The sequence below is a fragment of the Varanus komodoensis genome, unplaced genomic scaffold, assembly GCF_004798865.1.
Source record: "Varanus komodoensis strain SLA01 unplaced genomic scaffold, ASM479886v1 scaffold15, whole genome shotgun sequence".
NCBI classification, from domain to species: domain Eukaryota; kingdom Metazoa; phylum Chordata; class Lepidosauria; order Squamata; family Varanidae; genus Varanus; species Varanus komodoensis.
Window position 1 is genome coordinate 14,430,789 of NW_025335440.1, and position 21,844 is coordinate 14,452,632.

Here is a 21,844-nt window from a genome sequence, read left to right on the forward strand (position 1 = left end):
TCAATGAGGGGTTTTTCAAAATTGCATTATTTTCAATGGAACTTTCACCCTCTATTAGAGTTAGGGGTGTGCACCATGGTAGGGTTAGGGTCAGAAAAACGAGGAGTCCTGGCATGATTTGTTGGTTGGAATGTTTTTAGAATGGGCAGAAATGGTGAGCTGGGCAGAAAAAGCTACTCATAAAAGGCCTTTTTGAAATCGCATTATTTTCTAAGGTATTTTTGCTCAATATTATGGTTAGGTGTTTGCACCAGAGTAGGGTTAGCGGTAGAGATATGAGGTGTCCTGGCATCTTGATGGTTGGAATGTGTTTTGAATGGGGAGATAGGATAAGCTGTTCAGAAAAAGCTACTCAAGTAAGGCTATTTCAGAATCACATTATTCTCAATGGAACTTTTTTCTTGTATTAGGGTTATGGGTTTGCACCAGGGCAGGGTTAGGCAAGTGGTTGCAAACTTCTGTTATGCGTGCCACACTAGGCACACAGATCCCTCTCTTATCAGCTTGCGGGCCAAGTTGCCCCAGATCACCCCAGCAGCTGAGCATTGTATCATTGCGCACGTAGGGGTCATGCGAATTCTCTGAACGGAGTAGCGGTGCCAGGCAATGATGTCACATGCCACTCCTCTTTAGCTGTGAATTGTCTGAGCATTCGCATGGCTGATCAGTGCGCTACCAAGGAGAGAGAGAGAGAGAGATTTTTTTTTTTACTCGGTCTAGATGTGAGGGTTTTTTTTCCAAACTTAAACCTCAGTTTTCTGTTTTTATTGTAGTGTTGGTACTTTGCAAAAAACAAGTGCGTTTTTGTTGTGGTTTGGGTACTTAGTCTCCAAAAGGTTCTCCATCACTTGTCTAAGGGAACTTCTATTGGGATAGTAGTCAAGTCTATTTCAGGAAACACAGAACCTTAAAGAATAACAGATTTATTGGAGCATAAGCTTTTTTACTTCGTCTGATGCTTGAATGTTGTTTTCAGGCTGAACTTCATGCAGAAACAAAATGTAAAAAGTGGTGTGAAAAGACCATGAGATGGAAATAGTACAGTCTCTGACATTTCTTTGTAAAGCTCAAATGCATGCAAACTAAGCTCATGAGAGCACTAATTGATGATAAATTATGCAATCTAATTCCCTGTGTTGTGCTAACTTAAGATCTGAAGTGTAGAGAAAATCTTGTTCTCAACTCCATCATGAATAGAATCATGACCATACTTCATGTTTGAAATAAACAGCGTACAAGCAGATAAAAATCTTTTGGAACTGCTGGTCAATCTGCATTCAAATAAAATGGTTTCACAATGGATTAAGTAAGAGAGTCTGAGCTTCAAAACAAGAAGAAAATTATACTGTATTCTCTCTGCTTTCTGTAGCTGGATATCTGGATATCTTCCCTGAATATTTTTGTTTGTTTGTTTGTTTCTTTTTTGAGAGCAAATACAAACAGATATGATGTTTTTCTCCTGGTTGAGCTTAGGCACTACTATGTTGTGGGTGTTATTCCTGCCTCACCCAGAAGAGGGAGATTTTCCAGAATCTAAAGAGATAGTCATCATAGTCTGTTTCTGTAAAAATAATAAAAAGTCTTAAGCAGATGCATTAGTCTAGCTTAGATAGCAGTCCTGGCTTAATAAAGCAGAATATACATCCATTTACAGCCACTTCATTCTTCTCTTTGTATGAGCAAGTGAATATAATTCACTTATAAATCATAATTTCCGGTTGCATCCCAACTGGGAACTATTGTTAAGGGCTTCCAACTAAGCCAGGATTCATAAGCCATGTTTAAACCATGGTTTAAATCAACAAAGTCTGGTTTATTTGGAAACCATCATTTTCCAGATTCAAGATGAAATAGCAAATTATAATTAAGTACAACTTTCTGGCTTCTTTTGTTGCATACCCAAAGGCACAAACGTAGTGACTGCATACAAGTGTGTGTATTTCTTGTTGGTTTTCCATTGGCAAATAGAAACATTATTTAGGGCTCAACTAGAGCTTATGAAATTGCTGTTTTGAGATTTGTGTTGTGAAATTTCCAGTGTAGGTGGGGTTTTTTGTTTAACCGTTTGATATGTATGGTTTTTTTATTACTGTGTTGTTTTAATTTTTTAAAATATTTATATTCAGTTCATCTAGTCAAGTTCACATCCACATTGAAATGCTTTTCTCTTATTAGTTGTTTTATATATTGATATATTAGCCCCACAAAGGTGATGACTTTACAGCGGCGGGACCATTTCACAGCAGGCAATCAAAGGAAGAAGAAGCAAATGTAAGGACTTCATGTAACAATATTTTTTCCTATGAGCACAGATGTGCTAAATAATATTTTCTGTAAAACAAGTTCCATAAATATTTTCAGACTTACATTTACATTGTGATTTAATTCTCTTGCTAGGAACAGAAAAAGGACCCATTTCACTCAGATGCAAATTTTGATTATTCAGTGAACTATGAAGATGATTTTGAGGTAAATGCAAAAAGACATATTTTGAAGAGGCTTAAGAGGTGAAATAAGCATAGCTCATCCAAAGAGCACAAGCACTGAGACATTTTAATTGAAGTTACTTCAGAATCACTTAAGAGTTCTGCAAGCACATCATGCGAATACTAGCAAGAAGCAAAAAAGCCCACAGCTATTATCATAGGGATGCAAGAAGGAAGGTTGCAGGATGGCTCGTACTGCACTGTGTTTCTCCAGGACTTTAGAGAGGTGTCTTCCCAGCCTTAGCTAGAGTTACCTGGGACTGAACCTGGGACGTTCCCTACAATTGAGTTCTGACCATTCCCAAAAGGCTTCTTTCTGACTTTAGTGGGTCTCGTAGCCATGTCCATGAAAGGCCCGTGTGTCCTCTATGTAGACATCTACTTAAGGTTGCAAGTAAGCCATCAAGAGCATGCTGTTTCCTTAGAGTAGATCACATAAATGCAACCTATATGAGATCCATGCTTCATTTTTGGAATGACAGCCACCTTTTGAAGCACTTTGCAGTGACAAGAGAAAACTTGGAGGGTTTAAAGTTGTAGTATTAGAGATTAATGATTTACTTTGGGCCACTCATTTGTATTTTAGAGAAAGTAATTACTACTATTCTTTTTGAAGGATTATGAAGATGATTTTGATGAGGTAGATGATGAAGATGGTGAGGAGGATGAAAATAGTCAGGAGCAAGAAAGGGCTGACAGAGAAACCGAAGAAAAAATAAGAAAAGTTCCTATTGCCAAGAACTCAGAAATAGAAGAAATTCAAAAAGCAATTAATGCTGAAAATGAAAAGATTGAGACCTTATTTCCCAAGCAAGGAAAGAAGGAATTCCTCCCAAAAGAATGTGAGAAGAAAGTGAGAATGGGTATGTGACAAAGGATTTGTTTTGGTTAAAAATCATGTTGTTGTTTTGTTAGTCGCGAAGTCATGTCCGACCCATCGCAACCCCATGGACAACATTCCTCCAGGCCCTCCTGTCCTCCACCATCCCCCGGAGTCCAATCAAACTCACGCCAACTGCTTCAGTGACTCCATCTAGCCACCTCATTCTCTGCCGTCCCTTTCTTCTTTTGCCATCTATTGTGCCCAGCATTAGGCTCTTCTCCAGGGAGTCCTTCCTTCTCATTAGGTGGCCAAAGTATTTGAGTTTCATCTTCAGGATCTGGCCTTCTAAAGAGCAGTCAGGGTTGATCTCCTCTAGGACTGACCGGTTTGATCGCCTTGAGAGAAACCCAATTTAGGTGTAAACAGATGGTACAATTTAAGGTTGTCATCAGTCATTCTACATGTGCAGGAAGACATCATTTGGTGAGCTAGCTCTTCATACAGACTGTTGCAGGCATCAGCCATGACCAGAACATGGATCAACTATTTCTAATGTCCAGAGCCTCTGAACTCAGAGACGTACAGACATCTCATGCAAGAGCCTACGTGAAGGTGAAGATTGCCTACATGCTCCTTCCACCCTGCAATTGACGGCTCATTTGGCCACCTTGTGGAGGGTTTTTGAAGTGGGAGGGAAGGAGACTAAAGAGCAGCCATGAAATATTGTGTCCTGGTTCTCCTTCCCTCCCTGTCCCTTGGAATGCGCTCTTCACTCCTCTTTCAAGGTTGTTGCTCCATCCACCGAAATGTAGTCATGTGATTGTCTCCATGCACAGGGAGGATGCTTCAAGTGTGTAGCCTTAGCTCTGAGTTTGCACTTCTTTTTTGACCTCGGAGCTAACTACGGGCCATAGGATTGCTCTGTTACTGTGCAATTGTATGCAAGTCTAATTAAAAGTACGTTCCTTTGAGTTCACTGAGGTTTATTCTGAGACAACTGGATTTCTTGAGAAACCCTACTGGTAGGAATCACACAAATCCAGGAGAGCCATGATTCTTCCCCAAACTGTTGTTCAGAATGCCACCGCTTCTCATTTCTACTCTGTATCCTCATGTCCCTCGTGGCCCTCTGAGATTCAAGGACGGAGAACCAACATAAGTTCCCGCCCCCCTGAAATCTCAGAAGCCTCATTGTCATTTGCAACTTTTATCCTCAACTGCACTGGACCTTATTTTGCCCATTACTGTTCAGACTGCAGGTATAGGATTGTACATTTGAATGGTTGCTCACATCAGGAAGTCCCCTTACATGCAAAGCAAGCAAATAATGGCAACACTAGATTAGTTCCTTTGTCCCAACTGTGGTATTTCCACATGTAGGGAAGATTTGCATGAGGAGAAGATAGTACAATCCTAGGCGCTCCTTTTGTAGGTTTGCATTGGCACTCAGGCTGTTATCCTAAGATGGCAGGAAGCTCTGTTGTAATTCATGAGGCATGTTTTCATATATATTTAGCATGTGTATCAACTTGTATTTTAAATAATTACTAATGTATGTCCTTATCTTAAAGACAGGCAAGGTTCTCCTGCTCACAGCCCTGTTTCTGGAAAGTTCATTGATTTTCGGACTGCCAAACAGCGACAGAGTATCAGAAAAATGGCCAGTCAGCAGAAGTAGGTGGTATTAAAATAAATCACTACCTGGGACTGTTGCAAGGCGGTTTGCATGTAACATTTCAATAGTGTTTACAATGTTACAAATGCTGTATGTCTAACAAAGTGCAATAAAGTATTTTACTGCAGGACTTATGTGTACTAGATCTAAATTGATTGAATATATCGCATCCAAGATGTGTTTGTATAGTTTTGGAACTCAGACTGATGTAATCATTTTGGCTAATGCCAATGTGTAAAATACAGAGACAGTATTGTGTCTTTAATATATTCTTTTTCTTTGTTTTGCATATCCCCAGTAGGAAACAAAGCTGTTATATTTTCCCTTTGTTACACTTGGGGCTGTTTTAACATTTTTGCTCCTGGTTTAAGACTGGTTCTACTACAACATGAAGTTATTGCAAGGTCTCTTTTGGAAATGGAAAAAAAATCCTTATTGATTTTCAGCTTTCTGAGAATGATCTAGTGGCCACATTCTGATTTATAGTTCTGAGTTTCCTTCCAGAAGTGTGTGTGTGTGTGTTTGTATATGTATGTAGATAATTAGTATTAGCTATTGCCTTTTTCTATTACTATATAACACAGAGCCATTTTTAATACAACATTTAACACCCAGGATGTTTTAAATATACACTCAAAATACAAAGCACAAAAGCAACTCATCTGTTTTTGTAAATAGATGCTTTGTACAAGATACAAGTCAGAGAGCCATGAGTTGTTGTGGATTTTTATTGATCAAATTCTTGGTGGCAAATTCAGGTTTCTCTCAGTGTAAGGTATGAAAGAACCCTTAGTGTCAACAGCAAGCTGCTCTAAAGTCTCCAGAAAGAAAACTTTTCGTATCCAGAAAGCATATAGTCACCTTGCTTGATTCTTCTTGAAGTACCGTGGCATGACAGACACAAACCATCCCTTCCATGTTTTGTATCTCAGTGTTGAACTCTATTCTTGAGGAGCCAAAAAATTTTATAGTAGCTATATGTTTCTATGTAACTGTGCTGATTAGCTATTTTGCTCTATTGTGACATATTTTGAAGGAAACGTAGCTTTGAACTTCTCCGTCTTATTGACCTCGACTTTTCAGTCAGCTTCTGTTTGCTCGATCTGCCTCCAGTGAATGAATATGACATGTATATTCGAAACTTTGGGAAAACAAATACTAAGCAGGTATGGAGCAAATCTTATTTTAGTTGCTTACAATTCTTAACAAAACAATAATTGCTATTCATTGCTTTAGTTAGACAAAGGTAGGTAAAACACTGCCTCAGTTGTAACATTAACAGAGCTGACAATGAGGCGTATGTTGCAAATGAGACAAAACTAGAGAAAAATACAGTACTTGCCTTTGCTAGTATTTTTAACATAAGAATTACAGCCAGAAGAACATTCACAGTTGGTGCAGTCTTGAAACAGTTAAATAATCTCACTGAAATGAAATCAGACTTCAGTGGTACAGGATGATCCTTTTAACTTTAGACGCTGTCTGAACTCTGACCAGTGATTTGTCGGAACCCTTTCCCACTGTGCAGCACTTCCTCTGAACACCCATTTGAATGTCCAATGATTCTGGTTTGTGTGCTTGATTGAATTTATCAGTCCAGTAATGTTTGGATGCTGCTATCCATTTTCATGAGATAACAGTAGCAATTGTTAGTCAGCAGCTTCCATTTAGCATCCCTAGAGAAAACACAGCAAAAGCTACAAAACAGCCTTCTGTTTCATTTACTAAAATCCCAGAAGACCAGAAGCATCATTCAGGGATCCAGATTTTCATGGAATTCAGCAAGATGAGAAAGCAAGATTAATGTTAGGACTCTTCTTGATTCCCAAGAAATACACACATCTATGCAAATATATGTGTGTGGACGGCTAGAAATTTAAATATATTCATATACATAACTTAATATGTTGAATGTTGTGTGAACTAAGAAATGTGTTGGCATACAACCAAGTCTTAACTGATGCACAAGCACAAATTTTTAGAGCTTGCAGGAAATTCTGACCACTAATTTCACCTTTCTGCTTCAGGCCTATGTTCAGTGGAATGAGGATAATTTGGAAAGGGATGTTCAGACTGAGGAAATAGAGACGCAAGAGAAATGGACACAACATCCAGGAGAAACTGCCCTTGTGTTTGGAGGTGGTTAGTATTAAATGTATCACAGTTATTAAGAAAAGAAATCTATAAACATTGTCCAAGGTGCCAAAGGATAGTTTGGATTCTGGGTTTTGTGACTTGAGGCAGAATTCCAGCCTTGAAAGTGAGAATTGGAGTTCCAAATCCATCTACCCCCCCCCCCCCGCCTTCATAGGCACTGCCTGTTCTCTGCACTGGGCTGCCTCGTCTCCAAGTTTGGGAAGGCTTGGGAAAGCTTGGGAAAGCTGGCCTAGCCTCCTTCCCTCCTCCTACAAAACACGCCTTCTAGATTGCTTTAAAAAAGCCTGTGTAGGGAATTTCAGGGCAAGAAGGCAAGGATTGCCTCTCCTGTTCTGCTTTGGATATCCGTGAGCCTCCGAGTTTGGGGATTTATGTCCAGCTTGATAGGATTGACTTCTAAAGGCAATGTAACTGAAGAAAACCTTGAAAGATAACCCTCACTTTCTATCTCCATCTTTTATTGTGTCATTCTCTATAGTGTCAACAGCACAAAATTTAAACATGTTCAGGGTAACATGGCGTTTCCTAGGACAACAATTATGATGCTTTGCTCCTTATATGTAACTTTATATCCCATTTCAGGTCCAAAAAGCAGCACTGATATGTCTGTCCTTACACCAAAAATTGATTCCCAGAGACTGGCAAATTTTCTGCGATCTGCTTGCCAGGTATATTTTTAAAATGTGTTGTTATTGCAGTAATAATAAACATAGCTTGAAATATTTGCTACATAATAGAGATAGAATGACAATTTGAAATACTTTTCTATGCATGCATTGTTATGCCATTCTTGCCAGTGTTCAGTATACAGGATGGTTTTCCTTAAATAGGCCAAAATAGATATTCGATGAAGCAAAACTCCCCTCTGCAAATGCAGCTTTTCTGCATGCATTGAACGACCCCCCGCCCTGTGCGCGCACACATACGCTATCCCACTATCGCTGTGGTCACTGTGTTGGGGTGAGAGTTTCAAGTGTTGTGCCCAGTTACTTATTTTGAGACTCTAGGACAAGGCTATCGAAACTGAAGGAAATTATAGTTTTTCTCTCCACATTTCTGTATATATTATTTTCAAAAGGTGATTGAAGTTCTGCTTGAGGAGGATCGAGTAGCCACACAGCCTAGACGAAATCTAAGGTCACGAGCATCCAGTCTTTCTATTAGCGATAGGTGCTTCCAGTTAAATACCAATCTTCCTTTCCTGAACGGTAAGTAATTTTATCTCATAAAACTGTAGGCAGAGCCCTGCTGGAACAGACCAAAGGTGTATCTAGTCCAGCGTTCTGCTTCCCACAGTGGCCAACCAGGTACCTAGGGGAAGCCCACAAGCAGACTTTCCCTACTGGGATCCAGAGCCTTCCTGAATAAACAATAGGAATATCTAATGTTTTGCAAAAATAACTAGATGCCATGCTGATGACTAATCAAAGTTGCAATCTGAAGCAATGTGTAGTCTGCCTCCTGAATATCAGATCCTGGGAATGAAAGGTAGAAAAAGCACATCCTGCTTGTGAGTTTCCAGAGTTACCTGGATGGTTGCTGCCAGGTAAAGAATGTTAGATGGATCTCAGTCTGATCCAGCTAGTAAGTCTTGCATTGTGTGCTTCTGCATTCTTTTGATTCCTCTCTACCAGATTGAAGCCTATGCATATTTGGTAGTTTTTCCAGATAGACACAAGGTGCAAACCTTGCATTGCAGTCTCTTTTTATTAATAAATGGAGGACCAAATTGGAAGAGATGTGGGTCAATGTGATTGGATCCCCTTTTTACTCCTTTTATGCTTACACCTTGAACTGAATCAAGACTAAAGCCATGGAATCAGGTTTATAGCCCTTTCCCCACAAAACTTCCTGAGTGTAAGTTTTAGTTATGACTTACTCAGCTTGTTTACTTTGTCTTCAGACTCCCCATTTCAGTAGTATTGAGGAGCGAAACAGCTAAAAATAATGGAGTCTTCATGCAATATATACAATATACACATAGGAAAACTGCTGCTATAATTGTAAAGTAGTGCAGGTAGAGTGAGAGTCTTTTGGTCTACATCTGCAAAGAAAGTATGAAGGAATGAAGCAAATGGATAACCAGGAAATCTGACTTGCTTGATGGTATTCATATCTCATAGGAGCCACCCCTTTAGATTTACCTTCAGTTGCCTGTGCAGTGGGGAGTCCTCCAGAGCTCAGCTTCATGTACAATAAATGTTATCTTTATGGTTTGATTTCAGACATGGATCTTTCCTCCCAGTGCATTTTTCTTCAGGCTGTTTGCAGGCAGCAGGAGTATAAATGCCTCCAAGTTCCTGTATGTTTTCCCCAGCAGGGGAAATAGCAACTTCAGGGAACAAGGGAGATTTAGAATGAATTAATTTCCAATTTCACTAGTGCTTCTGCTCCAGTCAAAATCAGAGCATCCCTGTACTACCATGCCTGCTCCCTAACTGAAAAGAGAAAAATTTGGGTGATCTTGTAATTATTAAAAAAATAATGTAACTGATAATTTTGGGGGTTTTCTGCTTAGGTCGAAAAGTTTCCTGTTTGCACATCTCACAAGCTCAGAGGCAGGCTCTACTATCTGTTCATGGATTACCTGACACATCAGGTCACCCAGTACTGGACAGCAAATACATCATTTGTGTGTGGAATGTATGGCAACCTTCTAGTCCTCAGAAATTATTATTTTGTGAATCACAGGTATGCATTATTTACAATATATGAAGGGAGTCAAACCAAGCCTGTACCTGATTGTTAAACAGAAACAAACCTTGATTTTTTCCGCTTATCTGAACCATTATCTGAAAATCTCTGTTGAAATGGAACAGAATTCTCTGGCACCACCAGAATCAGAATAAGAACACCCATTGAAAACAGTATCGGGAAGGATTTATACATTTTGGGTTTATGCAGCCTTCTATACTGTACTATAGCTCATCTTTAAGGGCTAGGTTTTGGAAGCATTATGTACGGGTTGAACTGGAGGCTTGCTCCCCCTGAATGGAATTTGGTCAACATACAGCTTACAACATCTTTCCAGTCTGCTATGATATTTATGGATACAGAATGTATGGATATTAAATGTTGATACTTCTTCTAGTATCTGAGTTCATAGATATGTGCTTTTCCTGATGCTAAGAGTTCAGGCATTTTGTGTAGTTGCTTTATAAATAGAATCTCATAGACTTTATTGTAAACATTCATTAACACCAAGCAAGTGTATTTATGACAATGATGAAAATAAATTGTTTCAATGATTTTTGCTGATCACTGTTGCAATGCGGAAAGAAAACAAGACAAAGCACAGTGTATGCATTACCAGTTTGGATTTCTGCCAACACAGATTATTCCCCATGGAGAACAACCTACTCAGTATCTTCTTTTTACATTTGTAGCTTTATATTTAAACCTGAGACATGATGTGATTGCTTGCTATACTGGTTGGCTGCTGTTTTCTTTTAATCCCACCTCCTCATAAGTATTCATATTTGCAGCATATTTTTGCATCTGGACTACTATAGAAATTTCCCAGCTTGTCTGCTGTGGCTTTTGCCTGTCTGAGAGCAAGTATGTTTCTTGTAATGTTTCCTCTTCATCAGGTCCAACTTCCTGCTAGTGATAGGCCAAAAGAAAACATTGGCTCAAACAGCCATTTTAACTAAGCCTGCTTAATATGGCTGATGTGACTATTGCCTTGACATTTCCCACAGATTTACTGCTTAACAGAGAAAGCAAGTCTCTAGTCTAGCTCCTGCCTGATGCTTTCCAGGTCCAGCCTTCGCACAGATGTTGAAGCCTGGGCAAAATATATCAATCTTCCTAGATGCTGATTTTTTTCTGTGTGCTTATTCTAGTTCATAACCATGGACCACCTAGTGTATCACATCAGGTATTTTTGGTCAGACCTTTATTCTGTACTCATAAGTTGTGTCTGTCTGTTTTTGTTTTGGGGATTTCAGTTTCAGCAGAAATGTTCAAATAATGGCTCCTGTTCTGTTTCAGATCTGGAAAAAAGTAAAGGTTCTTTCCAGTTCTTAATGCAGACTCAGTCTGATTCTCCTGTCCTTACCCATACTACATTGGAAATGAGAGATTGCTTTGCATCATATTTATCTAGGGTTTTAAAAGTGTATGATGATGGGTACACAGTTACAATATTTTTCTGCTGTAGCTTTGCTGTATATCAGCCAAGGGCCTACACTACAGCATGTAGGCAGGTGACATCGCAAGGGCTTCAGGTTATGCACTCCTGCTGCATCTTGGATCTATTGACTTGATGCTTGTATGGCTATCACTGGGGTGGTGCTAATGTCAAATATGCCACTAGTGAAATGATAGGAAGCTTCTGTATTGAGTTCTTTCTTCCTGTTAATTTAGAATTCTGTAAAACCAGAATAATTTAATTGGGCCTGTCAGTCTTTAAGGAAAACTGTATATGCAACAGAAATATTTCCATTTTTAAATTTGTGATTATAGGATACTTTGTCCTGCCCTACAGGTGACATGCTGCTGCTTTAGTCCTAGTAAAGCTACACTAGTGTTTGCTGGAACAGTGGATGGTTCAGTGCTGGTATGGGATCTCAGGGAACATGCAAGGATGCACCACTGCCTGAAGGTCAATGACACAGACTGGACATTTAGATCTCCAACATTTTCTACTGGTCAGTAGATCTGTAAATTATATCACATCTGTTATGACCTGATAGGGCAGTATCATAATATTATAATAATATGGATATTTTATACATATTTATTTCATAGAATCATAGAATAGAAGAGTTGGATTTATTTATCCACATGTACTTTTCCCTTCCAGAAAAGGAGTTCCTTAAAACAGTTTACAAAATATGAAAAGGATAAAAACAACTCAAAAGCACTCGAAAAATGGAAACGTTTTCAAGTTATTTTGGGCGTTTGTGCAAAATGTGTGTGCCCTGTGCAGTAATAAGATAAATCATGTGCATGTAAATCCTGGAGTTACAAATGTGCAATTTCAAGCAACCTGTACTTACAAATGAACTGCCCTACAGCCTGTTAATTTTTAAAAAATTACTGCAGAAAATCGCCATCACCATAGAGAGAGAGAGAGAGAGAAGACCTCCAAAGGATCACCATAGGGAGAGGAAGCAAAAGGGGAGAAAGGGAGGCATCCAAGTCTCTCCAACATTCCTTGCTGCAAAGAGGAGGTGCTGATGAGTTTGGGGAGGGGGCTAGAGATAGTCACAGTTTTTCCACTTTCATGGGACTCCTGCACCCCAACCCCTGAAAATGTGGAAGGCCAACTATATGTGATCTGACTTACATTCAAATTTGTTTTAAAGACTAATTTCTGTTTTCTCCTGAATGGAATTTGGGATTTGTTAACCCAGGAACTGCCTATAATTAAAGTTGGCTGATAAAAGTTCAGTAAGATAGCAGTTCTTACCTTACAGTAAGCCCCATTCAACTTAAGAGGACTTACTTCTGAATAAACATACACAAGAGGGTATCAAAATGTTTCTATGTAAGCCATCCTGAGGGTCTGAGTGCTTGAAGCAATAGGATGGGGTAGAAATGTATGAAATAAATAAATATTTAAAAAATACCAAGTCTGACATGTTTTAGGTTGAGGTTCTTGGAGACTAATATAAACAATTATTTTTAAATATAATTTCCAAAAGAGAGAAGTGCATTTCTTTGTGATGAACAGAATCCTCTGCTAGAGAAATTAAAGTTAATTCTGCTCTCTGATATGATCACCACAACTTGAAATGCATTGGACATGGTGCTTTCTGTTTCAAAGAACATTGATTTCTATTTAGTGAACTTTTTCTGTCACTATATCTGATAAAAGAAGTATGATTTAAAATAACCGAAATTAGCCAGCTACAGCAGGCCTGAATAATTTACGACTGGGGGTGGTTAGTTACAATATTTCGCACAGTCGGGTTCCAGCCCTGTCACTGGGCAAGCTGAAGCACTGCTTCAGATGGCATGCAATAACAACCTCTCAAACATTCCTTCTGAGCTTGCCCAAGTATTCTTCTCCCTCTCCCGTGCACCAAAGAGCACATCTTGCAAGCTCTAAACTAGTTTGTTGCTTTCAGGTGTGGTGAAGGAGTTCAGGATATTTGACCCCCGTGAAGCTGGCTTCAGTATTGAAAGTGAAGCAGTTGTCCCATCTTGTTCTTTATCCCAGGCAGCAAAATGTCTTGGACCAGCCCTGATGAACAAGATTTTATTTTTTTCCTCCACCGCAGATGGAGTATTCACCTCAGTAAACCACACATGCCCGGTATTGACAGTTGAATCTGTCTCAACATCTGTCTGCAAGGAGCAGAATTGTGGTCTCTCCTATCTCTCATCAAGTGAAGGTACGTGGACTATGCTCCAGAAATCAATAAACTTTAGAAGGGTTGCATTTGCCTACTGTTAATGCTTTTGTGGAATTCCTTGCCAAAAGACTCTCTCATCAGTGTCTTTCAGGGATCAGTTCAAGACCTTGTTATTCCATAGAACTTTTGACATGGCAGACCAGTCAGCTGAACCTTGGCCTGCTGTGAAATGTCATAACATTCATTTTACTATATTTTGTTTTGAGGTTTTATTGCACAATGATATATCATGGTATTTTAAATTGTTTCTTGAGGACCCTGGATTGGTGGAAAGACAACATACAAACTTAATGATCAAATTATGGGTGTGGGAGGGGGAGTGGATATTTTTCTGTATGGCATTGCATGAGTCAGTTTTATAGGTCTTATATATTAGTTTGTCTACATTTTATTACGTGGACAAAATTAAATAAGACCACAGTTTGTGCAAATGTACACTTCCCCACTTTCTCCTCTGCAGAAATGTTAGGACTCTCATTTCAGATTGCCTCGATGGATGAAAATGGGACTCTCAGTTTATGGGTGAGTCGTGGTCTCTTGATAATAGTTGCTCATTTATTGTGCAGTAACCAGGCATTTTCATTGAAGGGATAAAACATTTTCCTACATTACGATCCATCTTGGCTCTTTTAGGAAGGCCTTACACAAATGTTTAAAATAAAGGGTAAGATCTGATATCCATGGATGGAAGGATTCCATTCTCAGAAGGTGCTTCTGCCCAATTTTCTTGGAAAGCTTATTGCTTAAGATTTCTGTTACTTTACAAACTAGGTTTCTATATTATTACTTTAGTGTATTACTGATACACAACTGTTGCTAGTAACCAAGTGTTAGAAGTTTTAGTTCCTAACCCTAACTAAATCCAGGCTTCCCCTGTTAAGCTGCACCCCAGTTCTTTAGCAGAGTTTGACTATCAGGTTTGGTTGAAGAATTGATTTGGTTGAATTTGGCTGAACCTTTTCACCAGGTTTGGTTGAAGAATGCAGTTTGATCAAGCAACTTTTCTGTCTTCAGATTACTGCAACTAGTATAAAATCTTTTCTCTTAATGGTGTTCCAGGAACCTTCTGCTCTGGCTCCTTCAGCTTCTGCTGATGTGCTCTCAGACTGACCTCTTGGCCTTGCAACTGATCCCCTTCCTGGCTAATCTCTCCCTTAGGCTACTAGTCTCTCATAAAGACTTCTCTTGACAACTCTTCCTCAAGCATAACTCTCTAGTCAAATGCCACCCTCTCAACAGCCCCAACATTTGCTCCAGTCAGAATCCTTCAGCCAATCAGATTAGGGATGGCCATCATTCCATCACACCATCTCTGTATAGCCCTCAATCTGTAATGTGGGGCAGTTGGCTTCCCCCAGCTCCAAAGTCAGTGGGCCAAACTATTGTTATGCAGGGAGAAGATCAATAGGCCAAGCATTATTATGCAGACTTTCTTGGTTTGCATAGCCTCAGAAAAGATTAAACCTTAAATTACAATGACTTTGCATTGTGAAATTTAGTAGTATATGCTAACAAATGGAGAGCACATATGTAAAGGTTTGTCTTGCTTACTCCTGAGTAGGATTAAAATGGTTAAACAACACATTTTGGTCACACCCTCTTGTCTTTTGCCAGAGGGGAATTCATTTAGTGGCCTGAAAAAAGGTTCCCCACCCCTGGATTAGGAAACAGACATGGAAACATGCATTGTAAATATTAGAGAGTATCTGCAGTGATATCTCCCTTTACATGTTAATTTTTTCTATTTTCTAGGTAGTAGTGGAACTTCAAAAAGGGGATTTGGCTGGTTCACAAAGTGATTTAGGCAAGTAAAGCCTATTCATAGAAACACAGAAACAGTGAGTCACAAGGGGGCTCCTAGTCATCCAGTTTGATCCCTGACTCCAGCCAGCTCCACTCATGACATGCCTATCATGTGCATGTCCAGCCTATCCTTGAACACCCTCACCGATGGGATTTCAACCACCTCCCATGGAAACCCATTCCATACTCTAGAGGTCCTAACTGTCAGGAAGAACTTCCTGGAAATCAAATTGAACCTTGGTTTCCTGAGCTTTGTTCCATTGTAATGCATCCTGCCCCCCACCCCAGGGGAAAACAGATCTCAACCCACCTCTGCATGACACCCCTTCACATACCTATATATTGTCAAAAGACCCCCCCTTGGAATCTCCTCTTTTCCAGCCTGAACCAACTGTTTACAGAATGAGGGAGAACAAAAATAGTTCATTTATAATCCGTGATGTTTGGTGCTATTCTGGGCTGCCAGCTGTACAGCTGCATACAATATTTAATTAAAATATTAAAATAATATTAAAACATTGATTCTGTATAGAGTCATTCTAGGCATTGAGATGGTATCCTACATCTACCAAGTTTGTTTGGTGGACAAAACTAGAATCTTTTATTCATTTGTGATTGTGGTTATTGGGATTACTGTTATTACAGTCGAGTTTTATTACTTTCAGGCTTAATTCCTGGTGGGAAGATAAAGTTGGTTCATAGCTCTAAAGTTCAGCTAAACTGCAGGTAAGAATATACTGTGCTTCTTCTTGAAGTAAATGTTCCCTCTAAACAAACCAAGAATATTTCTGCTAATATCTCTGTATTTGAGTATTCTTGGTACTGCAGAAAATGTGCACATGCCAGATGTTTGCATTGTTCCATCAAAGTAAAGAAGCTGTTTATGCTGCCTATAGATCCTACCCATGGATGCAGATTCCATTTCTCACTCACCCTGAAAGCAGACTGAGCTTTCTGTTCTATTTAATGTAACAGCAAACCACTTTGGGAGAAGAATTCCTATTTATCATTCCCTGTAATAAAGGACTTCGACAGTACCAGCAGGATTGTGGCTGAGACCATACTACCATTGAAAAACAAGAAGGCAGCTACAGTCTTGGGGAAATTCCTAGTTGGAGAGAGCAAAAATTGTTAGTAACCCTTCCCTACATCAGCTTATTGAGGACTGAGTGTACTTCATCCCTACAGAATGTTTTCAAGTTGTGGGGAAACAGGCAGGGCAACAGAATGAAGTACCATGGATGAACACCTGACTAGTTGGCTGTAATACTGAACAGGAACAGCACATACTGCAACATTTTGTTGTAAATTTCACCTGTTTCTCTCTCTCCTCTCTGTTACCCTTGCATTTCCCCAGCTTTTCCCCAAAAGACACCATGATGGTACCCCAGACACTGAATATTAAATTTCTACCTTCAAATCCTAATCATTTTGTTGTTGGAACAGATGTCGTGAGTAACCTAATTTTAATTCCACTGTTGTCTCCTTTTCTCTAAGTTTTGTAGATTCAAAGGTATTAACTTTCTAATAGTAGCATCCCTAAATTTAAGAATATAAGAAAAGCCATACCAAGCCGTACCAAGATCAGCCTAGTGCAGCATTACACAGTGGGCAACTTGCTGCTCACAGGAAACTCGCAAGTTAGGACATGATGGGTGTACATAGGAATACTGCATCTGGTGCTGGAGGTGGCATATAGCCATTGGGACTAGTAGCCATCGATAGTCTTACAGTCCATGAATATGTCTAATCCCCTTTTAAAATCATTCAAGTTGGTGGCCATCACATCATCTTGTGATAGTGAATTCCGCAGCTTAACTGTGTAATGTCCGAAGATGTTATTCCTTTGATCTGTCCTGAATCTCCTATCAATCAGTTTTGTTGAATTGGATTCTTCTTCTTCTTCTTCTTGTTCTTCTTCTTCTTCTTCTTCTTCTTCTTCTTCTTCTTCTTCTTCTTCTTCACCACCACCACCACCACCACCACCACCACCACCACCACCACCACCACCACTGCTGTTACTGAAAAAGAAAAAAAGTCCTCATACCCACTTTTGCCACTCCATGCATATGTTTATACACTTGTGCACTGTTTACATGCTTTTGCTGGAAGAATTTATCATCCATTCCTGTTCTCTACTTTCTGTTCCTTAATCAGTTTCTGACCCATAAGAGAATTTCTCCTTTTATTCCACGTCTGCCAGGTTTACATTAAATTGTTGCATTTTGAAATCTGAACAGAAATGGTATCTCTGTTTAATGTGTTTCTCATCATTTTTCATTTAATATAGCAGAAATGAGAGGGGTTTTTTTCTTTTTCATTAAATCCACAGGCTGTAGTGAGTCACGGTACAAGGCATGAACTAAAAGTACCTCCCAGGTGGTTCAAGCCCCAGCAAGGGGGATCAAGATCAACCAGAGTGAACACAATAGACTTCTCCCCTTTTGGAAAGCCAATATTTTTGGTATGGATGCCCTTCTGCATTTTTCAGTCAGAATTATCAGGACTGTCTAACATAGACAGAAGTAAAAGTATCTGAAAGTTGGCTTTGAACTAAGGTGCACTGTGCATGAATCACCAGATTCAGTTCAGCCCCTGATTTGTTACTTTAGAAAATGGCCCAGTTCAGAAGCCGTCTACTTCAACTTGGATTCTGCATCTGAGTCAAGATTTAGGAATCCAAAATTTTATGCCTCCCATTGACTATTATGGGACATTTAAAAACAGTTATAACTTTTCCTCCTGTTTGTTAGAGGGGATTAGGTGTGCTAAATTTCTGGGAAAAGTGCAGTGTTTTTGTGCTATGCAATTCTCTCTCATTCTTGATTGAATTTGATATAATTTGCTGGGATGGATGCACCTTCTAAGGGCACTGAGTTTGCCAACTTTCAGAAGGCCATTCCTCAAATTGTATGTGTGTGCAGGACCAGGCAGGGGAAGAATAATGCATTTCCCCTTCCCTTCCCACGTACTTTTTTGGCCCATTTCTACAGAAATAGCACACATCCTCCAAGTGTCCCCAGGCAAGAAACTTGGAGCATTTCAGAACACCTGCAGGGGCTAAGGGATGATAATTAAAACCTAGTTTAAAGCTTCTGTCATAGTGAAGCCTGGTGGAGTGGGAGGATCTCATGGTCTCATCCTTGCCCTTTCTCAAAGCACAGTGAGTAAGCCTAAATCTCTGGTAAAGTGTGCTCTGCAATTAGAAGGAAATGCTCAACCCCCACTGAGCTTTTAGAGGTAGGGAGAGAGAGAGCAAGCAAGCAAGCAAGCAAGCATGAGCAAAAGACTATTTGCAGGGGTTCGCAGTCTGCTTTTCTCAAGCCAAATGGCAAATGAGACTTTGAACAAGATTCAGGTTCAGCTCAGATCATTTCAGTGAGAAGCCCACCCCCTTTGGGAAGCAGCAGAAATAGTCAGAAAGTGCCAGGGTATCACTTGAATCAGAGGTACATCTCTACTTTGAATTATACGTGGCCACACATACCATAGATATGCCGCTGGATTTCTATACAGAGTTTGACAAGCAGCATTAAACATTCCCACTCCAGTGAAGCAACACTAGTCCTATTACTCAGATATTTGTCTTTCACGTCTTTTATATTATTAGCATTGAATGTGTTACTAAGCTTATTTCTGCACTGAGGGATAGCTAAAACAAGAACATAATTATGTCTCCTAGTAATTCTGTATGCAGCTACAAACAGAAGCTAAGTAGAAACTAAGATCAGGTATCCTTGCTTACTCTGCTCCTTGTCTTGTTAAGGCACAAGTGAGCTACTCACACAACTGGCAGGTGTTGTGCTATGTTGCCATTGTAGGAACCATTGCAAGGCTGGGATAAATGCCAGTCTTGCTTCTTCTTACTAGGGCTATCTGGCAGGCAGACTGGGAGGAGGACATTTCAGGTTTACTTGCAGTTTGCCAGTCATCTGGTTGTTGGTGGACAGTTGCTACGTGTGGCTGGTGAATGGCAAACTGCGTCTCCCCTTTAACGCTTGTTTGATGTTAATAATGAGTAAGAAAGTTATGTGTATTGATGAGCTGTTTGTGTTTTTGGTGTGATCATGACAGACTTTTTCTCAACGTTTTCAGGTGGGCTGTTCAGATGGGAGTATAAGATTGCACCAAATAACTTCTGAGTTTCCACTGATGCAGTGGAACAACAGCACATCAGGACAGGCCATAGTTGCCCTCCAGTGGGCTCTGACCAGGCCTGCCGTGTTTTTTGTTTTGGATGCAATGTCAGTTGTGTACATTTGGGATCTTCTGGAAAATGACTTGTCACCTGTAGCCAAGCAACCTATCTGGTCAGATAAGTAAGTTCATAATACTCTGCCTTATAAAAATTGTCGTTTTAAGTAAATCCAGTCAAACTTTGATCTTTATAAATATTCTGCTTCTTTATTCCATGGTAAAAGCACATTCCAAGTAATCATGTTTGCCACCAGAAAGGAAATCCCCCCTTTCTTCCTTTACATTGGCAAATAGCTCATTGCAGGAATAGCTTTTCTCCCTTCCAATGAGCAAATGCTACAGAGTCAGCTGATCTTACATACCCTGTTACAAGGAACTCTTGAGAATTGTATTACACTCCACCTCATTCCTTCCAGTAGCATGTTATAGGGGGAATACTTACATAATGTGTTATTCTGTTAATGAAGCTGCTATGATTGCAAGCTAGTAACACGTAGCTATGCTGGTTTGTTTTTTTGTTTTTTGTACTATTGTTGCTCTGTCATGTTATCCAAACTTTTACAAAACCTGGTACATTTGATCTTTAGAAACCACAAACAAAAGCAAAGCTCTGTTTGGTGGTTTCTTAGCTTGTTGTGTCATCCGAACTTGGAAAACACAACTCATTGTGGTACTGAGGTCAAAAGTATACAGATGCTCTTGCCAAATGGCTATCCAGAGAGCAGCTTTGTGCAGCTCTTAGAGGCATCCCTGCTCTGCCTGCCTTCTGCCCTAAAGATCGTCCCTAACTTGTGGAGCAGCACCACTCAGCCAATTCCTCCCTCTCCCCATGCGTGTGAATTAGCTGGGCAGTACTGCCCACTTGGGGACTGTGCTGCTCAGCTGATGCCTCCACTTCCCAAATGTGGACCTGAGGGAAGTCTCTCACACATGTAGGCAGGAGGCCAAGAATCAGCAGGACAGAAGAATCAGCAGGGCACGCTATTCCACCGATTCCCTCACTGTCCCCCTTAATTGCCCCACTTTCTAACTCAGCGCCTGCTGTGAGCAGGGAGATATAAACAGGGAGCCAAGAGGCAACTGGTCCCAGCAAAGCAGGCAATGGAGGGGTCTGTGCTATCTCACCAAGCAGAATAACAGCTTAGGGAGGCAATTCTAGGAGGTGAGGAACTATGTAGACCTTGCTCTTACCTGAAACAATACAGGAAGATCTGCCGTTTCATTGTTTAATTGTGTACGTACATGTCCTCATTTCTCTCTCTCTCTTTTATTGAACAAAAGCTCTTTTTCCTCCTTTAGGGTTATAACTATGGCTGTTCTGGGTGAGCCTGAAAAACCCAATGGTCTCCTAGGGATTGTGCTGGCCAAAGAATCTGGAATAATAGACATTAAATATGTAAAGAAGAAATGGGCCCTACCTCAACAGGAAGAGTCTGAGAAATTGAACCTACTTTTGCAGCAGGCCTTGTAAAATCCAAGCAATGCCTTTCTATGAATACATAAATATGACTATATGATTTTAGGTGTATTTATTTATATTTGGGTTTTAGCCAGGTATCACCTGGTTAAAAAGATATAATTTCATATTTTTTCATTTGTATTTTTGTAAATACTATTCATATATTTTACAAGTATCAACACAGTATTAGAACTTGTGATAGAGAATTTTTTAATCAAATGCAAAACAGAACAAATATTCATGATGTCAGACCTATAAAGGAGATATAAATTGTATTTATATTTATTTCTGAAATGATTTACTTGTAATAGACTATGCATTTTAAGTGTTTAATAGATATTTTGGAATAAAATTGTGAATATGCAGGCCCATGAAATTTTGGGTATCTGTTTTTAAATTGCATCATTGAAAGCCATTTTGTGTTTGTTCACATGAAAAGACCTCCACTTCCTAATGTTTGCAGAATTTTACCAAACTCAGTTTATTTTGCCCCTGACTCAAACTGACATTATGCACGCTCCTTCCCCACCACTGTGAGAAACTTGCTTCCCTGCTTTGCACAGGAAACCAGAAAACATGAAAAAATCATTTTATCTGTTTTTCCTTAACAGAAAAGCAAGCACTTAGCCATCATTCCAGGGATCGTCTCACTAGTTTTAGGGTTACCCAGATTTTGAGCTGGTTTTGTTCTGCCAGCAGTTTTTCTGCTGACGACTGACGGTGCTCTTCATCTTGGTCCAACAATGAAAATAAGTGCACAAATGCAAACTTGCACATACAGATCCCCTTGCAGTATCAGATTTTGCAGGGGCTGATATGCCCTTGAATCTCCTCCTATTTTCATGACTCTGTGCTGTTCCTGGAAATGCATGTGTAGCA

At 39.7% G+C, this 21,844-nt stretch overlaps 1 protein-coding gene across 8 annotated transcripts in view; it reads left to right on the forward strand.

Moving 5' to 3' along the window:
* DYNC2I1 (dynein 2 intermediate chain 1) overlaps positions 1-21,367 on the forward strand; it is a 38,062-nt gene extending 16,695 nt beyond the window's left edge. For 7 of the 8 annotated variants that reach the window (XM_044425324.1, XM_044425318.1, XM_044425321.1 and 4 more), the window contains 18 exons: positions 2,200-2,271; positions 2,398-2,469; positions 3,103-3,349; positions 4,881-4,983; positions 6,021-6,150; positions 7,012-7,126; positions 7,724-7,809; positions 8,220-8,349; positions 9,660-9,832; positions 11,631-11,793; positions 13,372-13,485; positions 13,967-14,028; positions 15,259-15,310; positions 15,975-16,035; positions 16,667-16,760; positions 17,642-17,773; positions 19,405-19,628; positions 20,806-21,367. In XM_044425324.1, coding sequence (XP_044281259.1) covers positions 2,200-2,271; positions 2,398-2,469; positions 3,103-3,349; positions 4,881-4,983; positions 6,021-6,150; positions 7,012-7,126; positions 7,724-7,809; positions 8,220-8,349; positions 9,660-9,832; positions 11,631-11,793; positions 13,372-13,485; positions 13,967-14,028; positions 15,259-15,310; positions 15,975-16,035; positions 16,667-16,760; positions 17,642-17,773; positions 19,405-19,628; positions 20,806-20,977 — 2,202 coding nt within the window. In that variant the 3' untranslated portion in view covers positions 20,978-21,367. The remainder of the gene's footprint in view (positions 1-2,199; positions 2,272-2,397; positions 2,470-3,102; positions 3,350-4,880; positions 4,984-6,020; positions 6,151-7,011; positions 7,127-7,723; positions 7,810-8,219; positions 8,350-9,659; positions 9,833-11,630; positions 11,794-13,371; positions 13,486-13,966; positions 14,029-15,258; positions 15,311-15,974; positions 16,036-16,666; positions 16,761-17,641; positions 17,774-19,404; positions 19,629-20,805) is intronic. The other variant, XM_044425319.1, reaches the window with a different exon arrangement.
* The last annotated feature ends 477 nt before the right edge of the window (positions 21,368-21,844 follow it).